We start from the raw sequence: 15,364 nt of genomic DNA on the forward strand, positions 1-15,364 counted from the left end.
TTAATAGATTTGGAAGATTCTAGAGTTCATACACCTGTATGTACGGATTGTGTGCTGTGCAAAATTCATCATAGAATCTCTCTTACTTACGAAGAAAAGTATACCTACAGGAACAAATGCAGCCAACAGTAAGCGAAAAAATGATTAAATTTCACATGTAAACAAAATTTCTTTTCGTATGTTTTTGAACTTCCACCACTGTGAGTGTGAATCCTGAATCGTTCCTGCTCATACTGACAAAGTTTCATGAATTTATTTGTAAAATTGTACACAGTGGAAATTAAAAGGTCTTATGGCGTCTCTCCTGCTCCAAGTCGGCCCGTTCGACGTCCTACACCCCCTTAAAGACGAAAGTACCTTTCACACTATGTATCGTTGCCAAGTGACACAGCCCATGCATAGAAATAACTGCTATTACAGAAGGCAACTGAAAGAAATACGTACTGAGACGAACATAAATGACACTTTTGTCCTAAGACAATTTTTACATTGAAGGCACCGGGAACCATAATGGTACCTGAACGTTACTAATGATGGGACTTGGTTCTTAACGGGTTATGTGATCATCAGAAATGGTCACATATACTGTGAAACGTGCTCTAATGTTAGCCACAAGACTGGCAAGGCGCTCTTGTGACAGGAGCTTCCATTTCTCCGCCAGCGGGGTTGACAATTGCTGGATGGCCGTTTGTGCCCGTGAAAGTGCTGCAGTGCGTCTCTTCAACGGATCACACGTGCTCGATTGGAATTTAAGTCGGGGCAAAAGCAGGTCACTCCATTCGCCGAATATCCTCTGGTTCCAAGAACTGCTACACCTGGGCTGTTCTCTTTGGTCGCGCATTATCACCCATATACAGGGTGTTTCAAAAATGACCGGTATATTTGAAACGGCAATACAAACTAAACGAGCAGCGATAGAAATACACCGTTTGTTGCAATATGCTTGGGACAACAGTACATTTTCAGGCAGACAAACTTTCGAAATTACAGTAGTTACAATTGTCAACAACAGATGGCGCTGCGGTCTGGGAAACTCTATAGTACGATATTTTCCACATATCCACCATGCATAGCAATAATATGGCGTAGTCTCTGAATGAAATTACCCGAAACCTTTGACAACGTGTCTGGCGGAATGGCTTCACATGCAGATGAGATGTACTGCTTCAGCTTTTCAATTGTTTCTGGATTCTGGCGGTACACCTGGTCTTTCAAGTGTCCCCACAGAAAGAAGTCACAGGGGTTCATATCTGGCGAATAGGGAGGCCAATCCACGCCTCCTCCTGTATGTTTCGGATACCCCAAAGCAATCACACGATCATCGAAATATTCATTCAGGAAATTAAAGACGTCGGCCGTGCGATGTGGCCGGGCACCATCTTGCATAAACCACGAGGTGTTCGCAGTGTCGTCTAAGGCAGTTTGTACCGCCACAAATTCACGAAGAATGTCCAGATAGCGTGATGCAGTAATCGTTTCGGATCTGAAAAATGGGCCAATGATTCCTTTGGAAGAAATGGCGGCCCAGACCAGTACTTTTTGAGGATGCAGGGACGATGGGACTGCAACATGGGGCTTTTCGGTTCCCCATATGCGCCAGTTCTGTTTATTGACGAAGCCGTGCAGGTAAAAATAAGCTTCGTCAGTAAACCAAATGCTGCCCACACGCATATCGCCGTCATCAATCCTGTGCACTATATCGTTAGCGAATGTCTCTCGTGCAGCAATGGTAGCGGCGCTGAGGGGTTGCCGCGTTTGAATTTTGTATGGATAGAGGTGTAAACTCTGGCGCATGAGGCGATACGTGGACGTTGGCGTCATTTGGACCGCAGCTGCAACACGGCGAACGGAAACCCGAGGCCGCTGTTGGATCACCTGCTGCACTAGCTGCGCATTGCCCTCTGTGGTTGCCGTACGCCGCTGTTGGATCACCTGCTGCACTAGCTGCGCGTTGCCCTCTGTGGTTGCCGTACGCGGTCGCCCTACCTTTCCAGCACGTTCATCCGTCACATTCCCAGTCCGTTGAAATTTTTCAAACAGATCCTTTATTGTATCGCTTTTCGGTCCTTTGGTTACATTAAACCTCCGTTGAAAACTTCGTCTTGTTGCAACAACACTGTGTTTTAGGCGGTGGAATTCCAACACCAGAAAAATCCTCCGTTCTAAGGAATAAACCATGTTGTCCACAGCACACTTGCACGTTGTGAACAGCACACGCTTACAGCAGAAAGACGACGTACAGAATGGCGCACCCACAGACTGCGTTGTCTTCTATATCTTTCACATCACTTGCAGCGCCATCTGTTGTTGAAAATTGTAACTACTGTAATTTCGAAAGTTTGTCTGCCTGAAAATGTACTGTTGTCCCAAGCATATTGCAACAAACGGTGTATTTCTATCGCTGCTCGTTTAGTTCTTATTGCCGTTTCAAATATACCGGTCATTTTTGAAACACCCTGTAAATGAGGCCAGAGCTAAACTCACCCCTGGAAAGATGCACGCGAGGAAGGAGTACACTGTCGCAACAACGTTGGGTGAAAAGTGTAAGGCATTCAAAGAAGGGGAAGTCAGTACGTTGGTGCAAATTTATGCCTTCCCACACCATAACGCCTAGACTACCAAAACGATTATGTCCGAGAATGTTCCTGGGTGCATAACGTGTTTCCGACGTATCGCAGCACATCCACACGCGCCACAGACCAGCCATCAGTTTTCATCAGCGCCAGTGGAGGAGTGGAGTGCCCTGTCATAAGAGTTAATTACCAACCTAGAGACCAGCATGGCAGCACGTCATAGAGCGCGCATTACCGTCCGTGGTAAGGCACAGCCTGTAAAGAACCATGTCCCACCCTCTGTAATGTCCAGGCGACTATCATAAATCGAGGTGACTTCAGTGTATTTATTGTCTTTCAGTAAAAGTGCAATTTCTATTCGTCTCATTTCGAGTTTTTTTTCTGTATATTTCTGTACTATATTGCAGTAGTTCTTTGTGTATATCGTCCAAGCTTCGACGAGCTATGTTATTTGACAGTAGCGCATCATGCGCAAGTTACTTTAATCCCAAATTTTTGCACACAAGGGTACGTTTCTAGGGGAACAGCTGTACAACAATTCACACTGTGTTGGTGGAAGTGGATGGCAACAAGCACTATCATATGACACATCGCTTAGCGGAAGCAGGGGCTTCCAGTTTCGTCAAAGAAGACTGAATAGGAAAGAAAATAGTGTAGTTACGTAGTGCCGTGGCTACATTCGATTCGTTATTTACTGCTGTTTCATCAGGATCTGCCCTTTTGTACCTCTATTGCACCTGGTACTGCATAACAGCACATTAGAGCTCAAACTACAATCGCGAGCTTGTTTGTAACACCACAAAATGTTTGACATAACATAATGTGCACAATAAAAAGAATTCGGTGTGTAGTCAGTATCTAGTAAACATAAAGAACTAAACCCCATCTATGTTCAGATATGCCATCATCTACATCTACATATATACTCCGCTAGCCACCAAGTGGTGTGTAGCGGAGAGCACAATTCGCGCCAAAGTCATATCCCACCCCTCTGTTCCATTCGCGGATCGCGCGAGGGAAAAACGACTATCTGAACGCCTCACGTCTCAGTACGAACTCTTATTTCCCTTATCTTTGAATGATGATCATTACGCGACTTAAAAGTTGGTGGTAATAATATATGCTCTACATCGTCGGTGAAGATTGGATTTCGGAATTTAGAGAGCAGTCCCTTCTGTTTAGCGCGTCGTCTTTCTGCCAGTGTGCCCCACTTCAAACTTTCTATGAGATTTGTAACGCTCTCGCGATGGCTAAATGTACCAGTCACGAATCTTGCCGCTCTTCTTTGGACCATCTCAATCTCTTAAATCAGACCCAACTGGCATGGGTCCCATACAGACGAACAATACTGTAAGACTGGACGAACTAACGTATTGTACGCTGTTTCCTTTGTTGAAGGATTGCATAACTTCACGATTTTACCAATAAACCGCAATGTAGAGTTCGCCTTACCCGTTACTTGTGTAATCTGATCATTCCATTTGAGATCATTTCGAATAGTCACAGCCAGATACTTGGCTGATGTTACCACTTCCAAAACTGATCATTTATTTTGTACTCATACATTAATGGGGATTTTCGCCTTGTTATACGCAATAGATTACTCTTACTAATATTGAGAGATAACTGCCAGTCATTACACCTCGCATTTATTTTCTGCAAATCCTCATTGATTTGCTCACAACTTTCGTGTGATACTACTTTCCTGTAGACTACAGCATCATCGGCAGACAGTCTACGCCGCTGTAATACCAGCAACCAGATCGTTTATGTAAATAGTAAACATCACAGGACCTATTACGCTGCCCTGGGGCACACCTCAAGTTACTCTTGTTTCTGTTGAAGTTACCCCGTTCAGGACGACATACTGCTCCCTGTCTGCTAGAAAACTTTCTATCCAACCGCATATGTCATTGGATAGACCGTAAGCGCGCACTTTTTGTAGCAAGCGACAGTGCGGAACTGAGTCGAACGCCTTTCGAAAGTCGAGAAATATGGCATCAACCTGGAAGCCGGTATCTAGAGCCTGTTGTATATCGTGCACAAAGAGGGCCATCTGTGTCTCGCATGACCGCTGTTTCCTAAAACCGTGCTGGTTTCTGCAGATGAGCTGCTCAGAGTCCAGAAAGGTCATTATGTCTGAATACAAACATGTTCCATGATTCTACAACAAACCAATGTCAGTGAAATTGGCCGGTAATTATGTGCATCCGATTTTCTACCCTTTTCATAGATTGCTATGACCTTGGCCTTCTTCCAAACTGCAACGGAATGGCGTAACAGAGAGCATGAATGTGTTGTTCCGGTATCTGCAAGTCCGGGATGGGCCCGCATTCGCGACTTATTTCAGGTGCCCTGACGGAAAGCAGTATAAAGTGCTGAGGTCCGGCAACCAGACGCCTCACGCGACTCGACCACCATGGCCGATCCGTCGTCGAGGATAGACGTTGCCTCGATGGCTCCGCACGGTAATCCGAAAGCAAGCTGGAGCACCATCATGTACCATCCACAGCACCGTTACTACCACCAGAGGGATTTCTTCTACCAGGGGAGACAGACTCACCCGCAGCAAGTGCAGATGTGGCTCGCCTGTGAGGCCTTGTGGGAAGATGACTGGTTCCACGAAGCGAAAGTAGAGATGAGACAACCGACCGGTTAAAACCGATTGCGGTATTTTAATTCTGAATAACACGTATTTTTCGGTATTGGTTTGGTATCGGTTATAACAGATGTATTTTATTTTTTTACTAACAACCGAGTAATAAATCGAAATATCAATTAACCATAGCAGTCCTGAAATTTTCCGTTTTTAAGTAAAGCATTTTCTTTAAGATGAGTATTTTTCTTCATAACATTTGCATTGGTCTGAAATGCTGCGTTATTGTAGAAAATGGGAAAAGTGATCAGTGCTATTTCATAACAATACCGACGGAAACAAGTAACAAACACATGACATGGGAATTGGTGCAACATTGCTGAGGCAGTAATGCCTAATTTCTGCTAAAAAAAATAAAAAAAGGTCTCGGTTGCGATATTCCTTAGCTGTCATTAAATAATTTTAAACCGGTTGCTTTAACAGCCTGCCACGATGGATTGGGAAAATTGTTAATAATGTCCCTGTTGCCGTGTATTTTGGCTTAAGGTACTCTCTATATGCAGTGTGTAAGACTTGCCCCCACCTGGTCTATATGATAGTTTCTCGCTTTCGACGCCTACCATACACTGTACTGAGGAATGGCACCAACCCTAGTCTGGAATATTTTTACAAAGAAACATAGCAATGAAGTATAATGATTCCTTTGCTTCAAAAGATTAAATCTTTGTTTGCCATTTCTATGAAATAGTAAAAGAAGAAGGAAATTATGGTAACAGTAATAAGCTAAAAATTTAGAAACATTTCATTAATTAAAACGTCCGGGCTGAATTGCCGTGGTCCATATATAAAACTGCTTCTCCTTCCTGACGTTTCGTTGCTTACTGCGGGCAACATCTTCTGAGGTGACTCGGCGACTGGCTGCTGGTCGCTGGAGGTCCCGCTTAAATAGAGCGCTTAGATGGCGCCACCACTCATCACGTGCTTTCGACTTTAAAACTATCTCTGGCTAGCGCCATCTCTCTCGATTATAGGTAATCGATAGTCACTTCGTTGGTACAGAGTCGACCGCCATGTCTAGTTCTAATCCTTCTTCTTTTTTATTAACATTATTTTCGTGCTTGTACATCTCTATAGCTTCTCTATACATGCGGGTAAAATAATTTGAGGTCCTAGCTATCACGTTTGTCTCACTAAATTTTATTTCGTGATCACCGTCTTTGAAAACGTGTTCCGCTACAGCTGATTTGTCAATTTGTCCCAATCTACAGTTCCTTTTGTGCTCCGTTAGGCGTGTATTAACACTCCTTTTAGTTGTCAGGAAGGAGAAGCAGTTTTGTATATGGACCACGGAAATTCAGCCCGGAAGTTTTAATTAATGAAGACGCCGGCCGTGAAAGCTTACATGTTACGATTAGCGACATTTTATTTATAGTAAACAATAAAAACAAAAAGTAGCTGCTCTCCTGCCTGTGTCTACATAAAATGCTTTTCTCTGCTTGTAGCTCTTCAGAATCCATAAATTAACAAGAAAAGCCAGAGTTTTCACCCTTTAGCACTGACTAATTGTAATTCCTAAACAGTTGTACGGCCCAGGCTAGAACATTATTTTTGAGAAGAGTTTCAAAAAATTAAAAACATTAAGAGCATACTGGTAATTGTTTGCAGTATTCAACCAATCACCACTTACAGAGACAGGGAGCAAATGGTCAAACTGAGAGAGTCAAATCTTTATATCTTTGCTCGCTTTCTACTTTTACTGCAGGAAATAATAGGAATAAAAATCCGAAAATTGGTTATTTCCGAAACCAGTTATTTTGAGCGGTTTTAACAGGCAGGTTAAACTGACCTGGGAAAAAAAACGATGTAACTGAAAACCGGTTGTTTGGGAGATAACCACCATCCTTAGGCGGAAGCCAGTAATACCCGCTCACATACTGAGTCTGAGCCGGTGCTGATAATTGACTGCCACCAGATCATGGGAACGCTCCGTAGCCCATACGTGGCCACTGTGCAGATTGACGATACCGCCACTATTGATGGCAGTCTTCTCTGTGAATAGGACAGATGACGAAGATTCCACCACCGTTGAGCCCTGTGCGATGAACCAGGGACAAAATCATAGACGCGGACGCAAGTCTGTAGACAATGCCCGCACACGTTGGAAGTGGTACGGATAGTGGCAGCTGTTGTGGATAACGTTCCACGCAATTGTCCTTGTCGTGGCGTAGAGGCGGGCACTGTGGTTGCCGGTCCTACTCTCCTATGCGTTTGTTTGATGTGAATGTGACACCCCCCCGCCCCACGACTGAATGGCCCGACCGCCACACATTGTGTTCCCATAATTATTTGGTGGCACCTGAAGATGAAGCGTTATGCTCGGAAACTGGTCGAGCAATAAATCAAGAAATTACTGGCAACCGAAGCGCATTTTTACTGTAAAAATATATTTCTCAGTTGCGGATGTTCACCTGATGAAATATTTTGTACCGTTGCAAGCAATTTATGCTGCGGTTGCTGTCGCCCATTTGCCTGACGTTATGTAAAAATGACGTAGGTTTGTTCCTGGTAGGTATAATGGGCTATCGTCACTCATCTGTCTCACCCATTTCATCCCATTCGTTTCCTTTCTTGTTTGCTGCTGCTTAAGCCGTCGTCACACGAGACGAGGCAGCTCAAGTTGGTCGCGCGGGATTAGCCGAGCGGTCTTGGGCGCTGCAGTCATTGACTGTGCGGCTGGTCCCGGCGGAGGTTCGAGTCCTCTGTCGGGCATGGATGTGAGTGTGTGTGTTCGTCCTTAGTATAATTTAGTTTAAGTAGTGTGTAAGCTTAGGGACTGATGACCTTAGCAATTAAGTCCCATAAGATTTCACATACATTTGAACATTTTCAGCTAAAGTTGAGGTTGACGCGGAGCTGGACGTGAACGCGGGCAGTAAACCAAACGTCACAAGAGAGACTGCCGTCAGCACACGGGACGAGCTGGCTAACGTGATTTGCGCTTCCAGTGCTCTCCAGGGCATCGGCTTTATTTGGTTCACCAGCAACGCAGCTTTTTTCAACGAAAAGAGACGAGCGTGAAATTGCTGCGTTAACTCTATTAAAACACAAGTCTTCTCCATTATCCGTGCGCTATTCATGTTATGCTGTCCATATTACACATAAATACAAATTTCAATAGACATGAACGTGTAATGAGACAAGAAAGAAACATACATGTTCAGTCTGTAAGGACGTCAGCTTATAAAAGCTCACAAAATTCGACAAACTCACTCCTGACAGAGCGCATTTATTCCTCACCTTTTTCGTTTGTAACTCTTCAATTTTTTCCCCGTTTGCAGTTAAAATTATTGACCATAGGTTCCGCCTTTTATGCAAAACACTCTTATTGTTACACAAACATGTTTCGGCACCTCTGTGCCATCATCAGTGGGTATTGTTTATTGAACAACAACTTAACAGTTTTTCAGTAAACAAAAGCCACTGATGATGGCACAGAGGTGCTGAGACATGTTTGGGTAACAAGGGAAAAACAGTGTTTGGCATAAAAGACGGAACCTATATCCAATAATGAGCGCATTTATATTTACATAACATCAAATATTACACAAATTATTACTATTAATGTAATAAAAGAATAACACAATCTTTTTGAAAATTCGAAGGTGTAAAAGAATTTGGACACAGCAGGACGCAAACCCGCTATCTACTGTTTCGTAACGTGGTGTCCGCACTAACTATGCCACACTTAAGTTCTGCAGTAACAACGTAGTTTATGTTACAGTCTTCCGAGGGCTTTAATCGCTGATATGTTATTAATTGACATTTTAATTGTAGTAAATCTTACCGTGGTTAACACGTTTTTGATGAATCCTCGATGCGCCGTTGCTGGAGGAAGGCGTACTTTTACAACACGCGAGTTATAACACGAAAATAACTAAACACGAAAATTTTTAACCACAAATGCCGGCTGAGCGGTTTAGGCGCTACAGTCTGGAACCACTCGACCGCTACGTTCGCAGGTTCGACTCCTGCCTCGGGCATGGATGTGTGTGATGTCCTTAGGTTAGGTAGGTTTAAGTACTTCTAAGTTCTAGGGGACTGATGACCTCAGAACTTAAATCCCATAGTGCTCAGAGCCATTTGAGCCATTAACAACAAATATGACGTTCCCAGCCATTTTGCCACAACAAAGCAGGCCTATAATGATGCGTTCTCGAGAGATTCATCGTGCTGGTACTTACGAGGTGCATTCAAGTTCTAAGGCCTTCGATTTTTTTTCTCCAGACTGGAAAGAGATAGAAACATGCGCATTGTTTTAAAATGAGGCCGCGTTCATTGTCAATACGTCCCAGAGATGGCAGTATCGTACGGCAGATGGCATTTTACCGCCAGCGGCGAGAATGAGAACTGTTTTAAATACTTAAAATGGCGACGTTTTCCTTACTTGAACAGCGTGCAATCATTCGTTTTCTGAATTTGCCTGGTGTGAAACCAATTGAAATTCATCGACAGTTGAAGGAGCCATGTGGTGATGGAGTTGTGGATGTGCCGAAAGTGTGTTCGTGGGTGCGACAGTTTAATGAAGGCAGACCATTGTGTGACAACAAACTGAAACAACCTCGGGCTCGCACAAGCCAGTCTGATGACATGATCGAAAAAGTGGACAGAATTGTTTTGGGGGATCGCCGAATGACTGTTGAACAGATCGCCTCTAGAGTTGGCATTTCTGTGGGTTCTGTGCGCACAATCCTGCATGACGACCTGAAAATGCGAAAAGTGTCATCCAGCTGGGTGCCACGAATGCTGACAGACGACCAATTGGCTGCCCGTGTGACATGTTGCCAAGCAATGTTGACGCACAATGACAGCATGAATGGGACTTTCTTTTCGTCGGTTGTGGCAATGGATGAGACGTGGATGCCATTTTTCAATCCAGAAACAAAGCGCCAGTCAGCTCAATGGAAGCACACAGATTCACCGCCACCAAAAAAATTTCGGGTAAACGCCAGTACTGAAAAAATGATGGTGTCCATGTTCTGGGACAGCGAGGGCGTAATCCTTACCCATTGCGTTCCAAAGGGCACTGTGGGAACAGGTGCATCCTACGAAAATGTTTTGAAGAACAAATTCCTTCCTGCACTGCAACAAAAACGTCCGGGAAGGGCTGCGCGTGTGCTGTTTCACCAAGACAACGCACCCGCACATCGAGCTAACGTTACGCTACAGTTTCTTCGTGATAACAACTTTGAAGTGATTCATCATGCTCCCTACTCACCTGACCTGGCTCCTAGTGACTTTTGGCTTTTTCCAACAATGAAAGACACTCTCCATGGCCGCACATTCACCAGCCGTGCTGCTATTGCCTCAGCGATTTTCCAGTGGTCAAAACAGACTCCTAAAGAAGCCTTCGCCGCTGCCATGGAATCATGGCGTCAGCGTTGTGAAAAATGTGTACGTCTGCAGGGCGATTACGTCGAGAAGTAACGCCAGTTTCATCGATTTCGGGTGAGTAGTTAATTAGAAAAAAAAAATCGGAGGCTTTAGAACTTGAATGCACCTCGTACAAGGGAATCTCCCCATCGCACCCCTCTCAGATGTAGTGATAAGATGGCCCGCTGGATAGCCATCAATGACTGAACACAGATCAAGCACGAAAACAGGAAGAAGGTGCACTGGACTGTGGATAAAAGGAAGCAAAATAGAAACAGTGAACCGTCCAAAATAAACTTCAGCAAGATCGAGCGTCTTTGAATGATAGCGTTGTGATCATGTTGTGACGGTATTGGACTGCAAAACGGGAAAGCCGCGTTCAAATCTCCATCGTGCCCTTTCTCTTTTTTTTCTTTTTTTTTTCTTTACAAATTTTTGACTGTCAGTCCCATCACTGTCGTGTCTTTTCTCCTTCCATAGTCTTGGCAGCTGCCATACCACACACAGATTACAGAATATGAGTGATGTGAGAATATATATCACCGTCGCAATTAAATGTGATGAATAGTGACAGCAGGCATGATGCCTCGTAGACCTCTCACAGAAGAGCAACAAATAAACGTCTGTAAACTATATTACTACGCCAAAACTTCCAAAAGTGGAACGCAAGGGTTATAACATAAGGTATTCTTGTAGACCAAATCGGAGGTACGTACGTCTGGAGGTCCCATTGTGACACGTCGCTGTGGCAAACGAACGTTACACAACAATACAGACAGAAATTTGAATACAATGAACAGACATGTCGATGATCGGACGGACAGCTCATAATTTTGTGAAAAAAGAAACGGTGGGTCCTAATGGAGATTCGGACCCGGAGACGGGCTACCCAATGAGTTGGCTCTGAGTACTATGGGACTTAACTGCTGTGGTCATCAGTGCCCTAGAACTTAGAACTACTTAAACCTAACTAACCTAAGGACACATCCATGCCCGTGGCAGGATTCGAACCTGCGACCGTAGCGGTGCTACCCAATGGGCCATCTTATCAATAAATCTGAGGGAGGTGCAATGGAGAGTTTCCCTTGTTAGAAACAGCACATATTCGCAAAGTGTAGGTTATAACATAGCGCCCACCAAATATGGGCTTCAAATGAACACTAAATATACAGTGCATTGTTTCGCAAGTTCTGCTGGTGACACAAGGTTCGTGCTTCTTGTTGGTTCCACTTTACGTGGCACGTTGCCGCAGTATCGCAGCTGACGAAATACCTCCTCAAAGTGAAACAGCAGCAAGTGACGCCACTAAACTCGTACAGCGTCACGTCAGTGTTAGCTAACTGCTGCCTTGTAACGACGGCTTTATCCGTTCCCTGTCGACGTGAACACTGGCGTAGCCCTCTGACGCCATACTAATAACAGCAGCTTCTGACGTCCATTACCTTAGTTAGGCTTACTTAGAGCAGGCTCGCTATTAATTCTGTGGCGTCGGGAGAACATGGCGACGACAGACGACGGAGTACAGACCACGTATGCCTCGTGTCGGCCCTAAGATGTGACGCCTGCCTTCCGCGGTTGTCATAATTTCATTACCAGCTTGGGTAAGCACTGCGTTCTGTTCCGCCACTTGCAACGAATTTGCAGAATTCTCGAGCTAGCTATTCTCTTACTGAAAAGTTTTCCCCCGAATGCATTCGAAATTAATATCATTTCCTTTGTTTCTTACGCTGGCAAGGCAGTTACTCGGTCCGATAACATCTAGTCTCTCCGCTTCCTTCATCTTATGGGCCACCAGTTTCTCTCCCCCTCTCTTTAATACATTTCCAATTCAAATATATATATATATATATATATATATATATATATATATATATATATATATATATACTTTCACTAATAATCCGACACTATGGACTAGTGATTGCCGTAATGGAAAGGTTTTGTTGAAGAACGTCTCCAAATACTTTAAAATTCTACGAACTATCTTTTCGCCCGTAGCCGTCCCACCTTTGCCATACAACACGTTTTAGCAGAATTATCTGCAGTACGACGATAAGTCGGACGCTGCCACGGTCATGATGACAGGATAATTCCTATGGAGGTAAAACAATAGCTTACCTTCGTGTAGGGAATGCATCAGAAGTTAGGAATAGACAACCAGCCAACATTTAATAATGTACTCAAGAATTATAAACAGAAAATCAATCTGGTAGTCTTAGAAGTTAAATCTTATTATGCCAAACTGGCACTTCGCAAGCAAAATTGAAACTCTGCTAGGTGTAAATTTAATCTATCGTCGAAGTGACTGCTGCGGACTAACCTTATAAAACGCAGTCTGGACAAATATTTGACGATTTGTCTCTCCAATGCTCATATTGTCTTCGGAGAGTGTCTGCAAAAAGAAACAAAAGAGTACCAATTAGTTATTTGCATAAAAACATACGTAAACGCACAGATTAGTGACACAATTGAGCGCATTGTTGCACAGCAAACTCTGTAATTATTTTATGAGCAAAATTAATAGCCAGTCTAGTCATATCTTTGGGCTCAGCTTATTAAAATGACATCCAGATTTTTTTAAAAAATGATTGATCCAAAAACCTACCATTTGTAAGTGAATAGTTTTAGACTAACAAAGCGTTGAATACGAAATTTCTCGCTTAACGAGACAGATGCACAGGTTTGTTCATTGGGTTTATACTTGTTCTGGTGGACAAAACATTTTAATGAAAGTAAACTTTCTTTTGAGTCTAGTAAATTACCAAATGTGAAACGTAACATCTGCCAATTTGCAGCTCTTAAGTGACGAGTAATCTGTTTCAGTGGACCGGCTGGTTCCAGGCCAACGCGCGATTAAGATGGAGTACGCCAAATACCAAGTCCACATCACTATGTAATGCAGTGATGGTCGACTGGAACACACACATAATGTTGACTGGAAATTTCAGCCGTAACTGTATGGTTCGCTGATTCACTTTTTGCTACTTAAAATACTTCTAACAACCTTCTACGTTGCCATCAATTTCAGCAATAAAAAAGTATCTGAATTTATGATATAGCAAGACTATCATGCAACACGCTGAGACATTTTTTCAGTTTTGTAAAATGCAACAAGTTTTTAGTAATGATTATTATAACAAAATTAGGTTTAAAAACAGTTTTTGTTTTTATTGTCATGCTGTAACCTTCATTTATCTACGTTGTTGGGTTATGCATGACCCTCTGTATATCACTGTGTATTGATAGCTTATTATCTGTGGTTAAATGATGTTGCCCACCAAATCCACAGTAACATCATTTGATTGCATATTACAAGCTATAAGTATACACTACTGTACAAAGGATCTACATAAACCAACAATGTCGAAAGAAGCTAAAATAATATTAATAACAATGAAAATTATTTCTGGCTTAATTTCATTTAATGAAACATTTTTACGTTTTAAATATCTGAGTAAAGAGTACCCACTGAAGATGGCACAAAGGTGCCGACACATGTTTCGGTTTGTATGAGAATACTGTTGTTCTCATAACGCAAAAGACCATATGAGGCGATGCAGTCTATTTAGCCACTTGAAAGTTTGCAGTCATATAGTTGTGGTACACTCGCGATGAATATTCACATGAGATGAGAGGGGAACACTGATATGTCTTCCATCACCTCTCAGTATCGAATGTTACTTAACTATATTCCCGATCATATGCAACTGTCCATCTGCATGCTCGCCTAGAGCAGACAGACAACACTTACTGCCAGCAAAACAGTGTGCTATCTTATCGCTTCCGAATTACGTAGGAATAGTTTGAGGAACGCTACAATGGCATGACGGTACGTGCGTCTTCTCTCTTCAAGTGCTCTAACTTCTATCCTGTTGAATACAACTGGGAAAAACTGAGTCATATCTGCATCTCTTCGATCCTACTCGAAACGAAGGTTTCATTTAAATAAGACATTTTTGACTCCCTGGTAGAATATTACTTTCACATGTTAACCTAGGATAATGAACATGAAACTCTTGCTGAGTAATGGGAGAAAGGCAATAAGTGGTAAAAAATCATATTATTAATAATTTTGGGAAAAATTATTTCGTGGTCGCTATTAAGCATGTCAGAGCTACCACCCAGTTTTGCATCCTGATGGATACAGTACCTGGAAACTGACGTTAATATGGTGGTGTGGAGTCCCACAACCAGCTTTTGTCAGAATACACTTGGTGTTAGTCATTTGTTTTAATGTATTCATTCTAGACTGAAGTGTTCCCAGATGCGCCTGACCACTGTTATGAACTTTATCACTGATGATTTTAAAGCATTTTAGGAAATTATTTCTGCCATACACAGTGGCTATAACATAATTTGAAAAATATATTTTGTTTTTAGTTCGCTGATCAATGCTTTGATTGATAAATTGAATTCATGTGACAGTGTGGTTATTTATTACCATTTTTTTACATCTGTCTGTTAGATATAACTTTTGCAATCGGTTTTACACCGACTTCCCAGTGAGCTGACTTGAAACTTAGCTCAGAACTGGATGACAGTGCAATGTTAACTCGTTTTCTTGTCGGTCGTTGGGTATCGCTGTGGGCGTGGGTAGAAAAGGTTGGTAACACCCGACATCTCGGCTGCCCTGCTGGACTAGTGTGTTGTACAGGTGGGAGCGGAATAGGTACCAGGTGGTACGCAAGTGGATGGGCATGGCTGAGCAGAGAGAGGAGGGAAGAGGAGATGCTTATTGCTTTCTTTTCTGTCTGGCTGTTTGGTA

At 43.0% G+C, this 15,364-nt stretch overlaps 1 protein-coding gene across 2 annotated transcripts in view; it reads right to left on the minus strand.

Moving 5' to 3' along the window:
- Nucleotides 1-15,364, minus strand: part of LOC124612952 (atrial natriuretic peptide receptor 1-like) — a 1,199,832-nt gene that overhangs the window by 354,380 nt on the left and 830,088 nt on the right. For both annotated transcript variants that reach the window (XM_047141468.1, XM_047141467.1), the window contains one exon: nt 12,920-12,991. In XM_047141468.1, coding sequence (XP_046997424.1) covers nt 12,920-12,991 — 72 coding nt within the window. The remainder of the gene's footprint in view (nt 1-12,919; nt 12,992-15,364) is intronic.

Source organism: Schistocerca americana, chromosome 4, assembly GCF_021461395.2.
Source record: "Schistocerca americana isolate TAMUIC-IGC-003095 chromosome 4, iqSchAmer2.1, whole genome shotgun sequence".
NCBI lineage: Eukaryota > Metazoa > Arthropoda > Insecta > Orthoptera > Acrididae > Schistocerca > Schistocerca americana.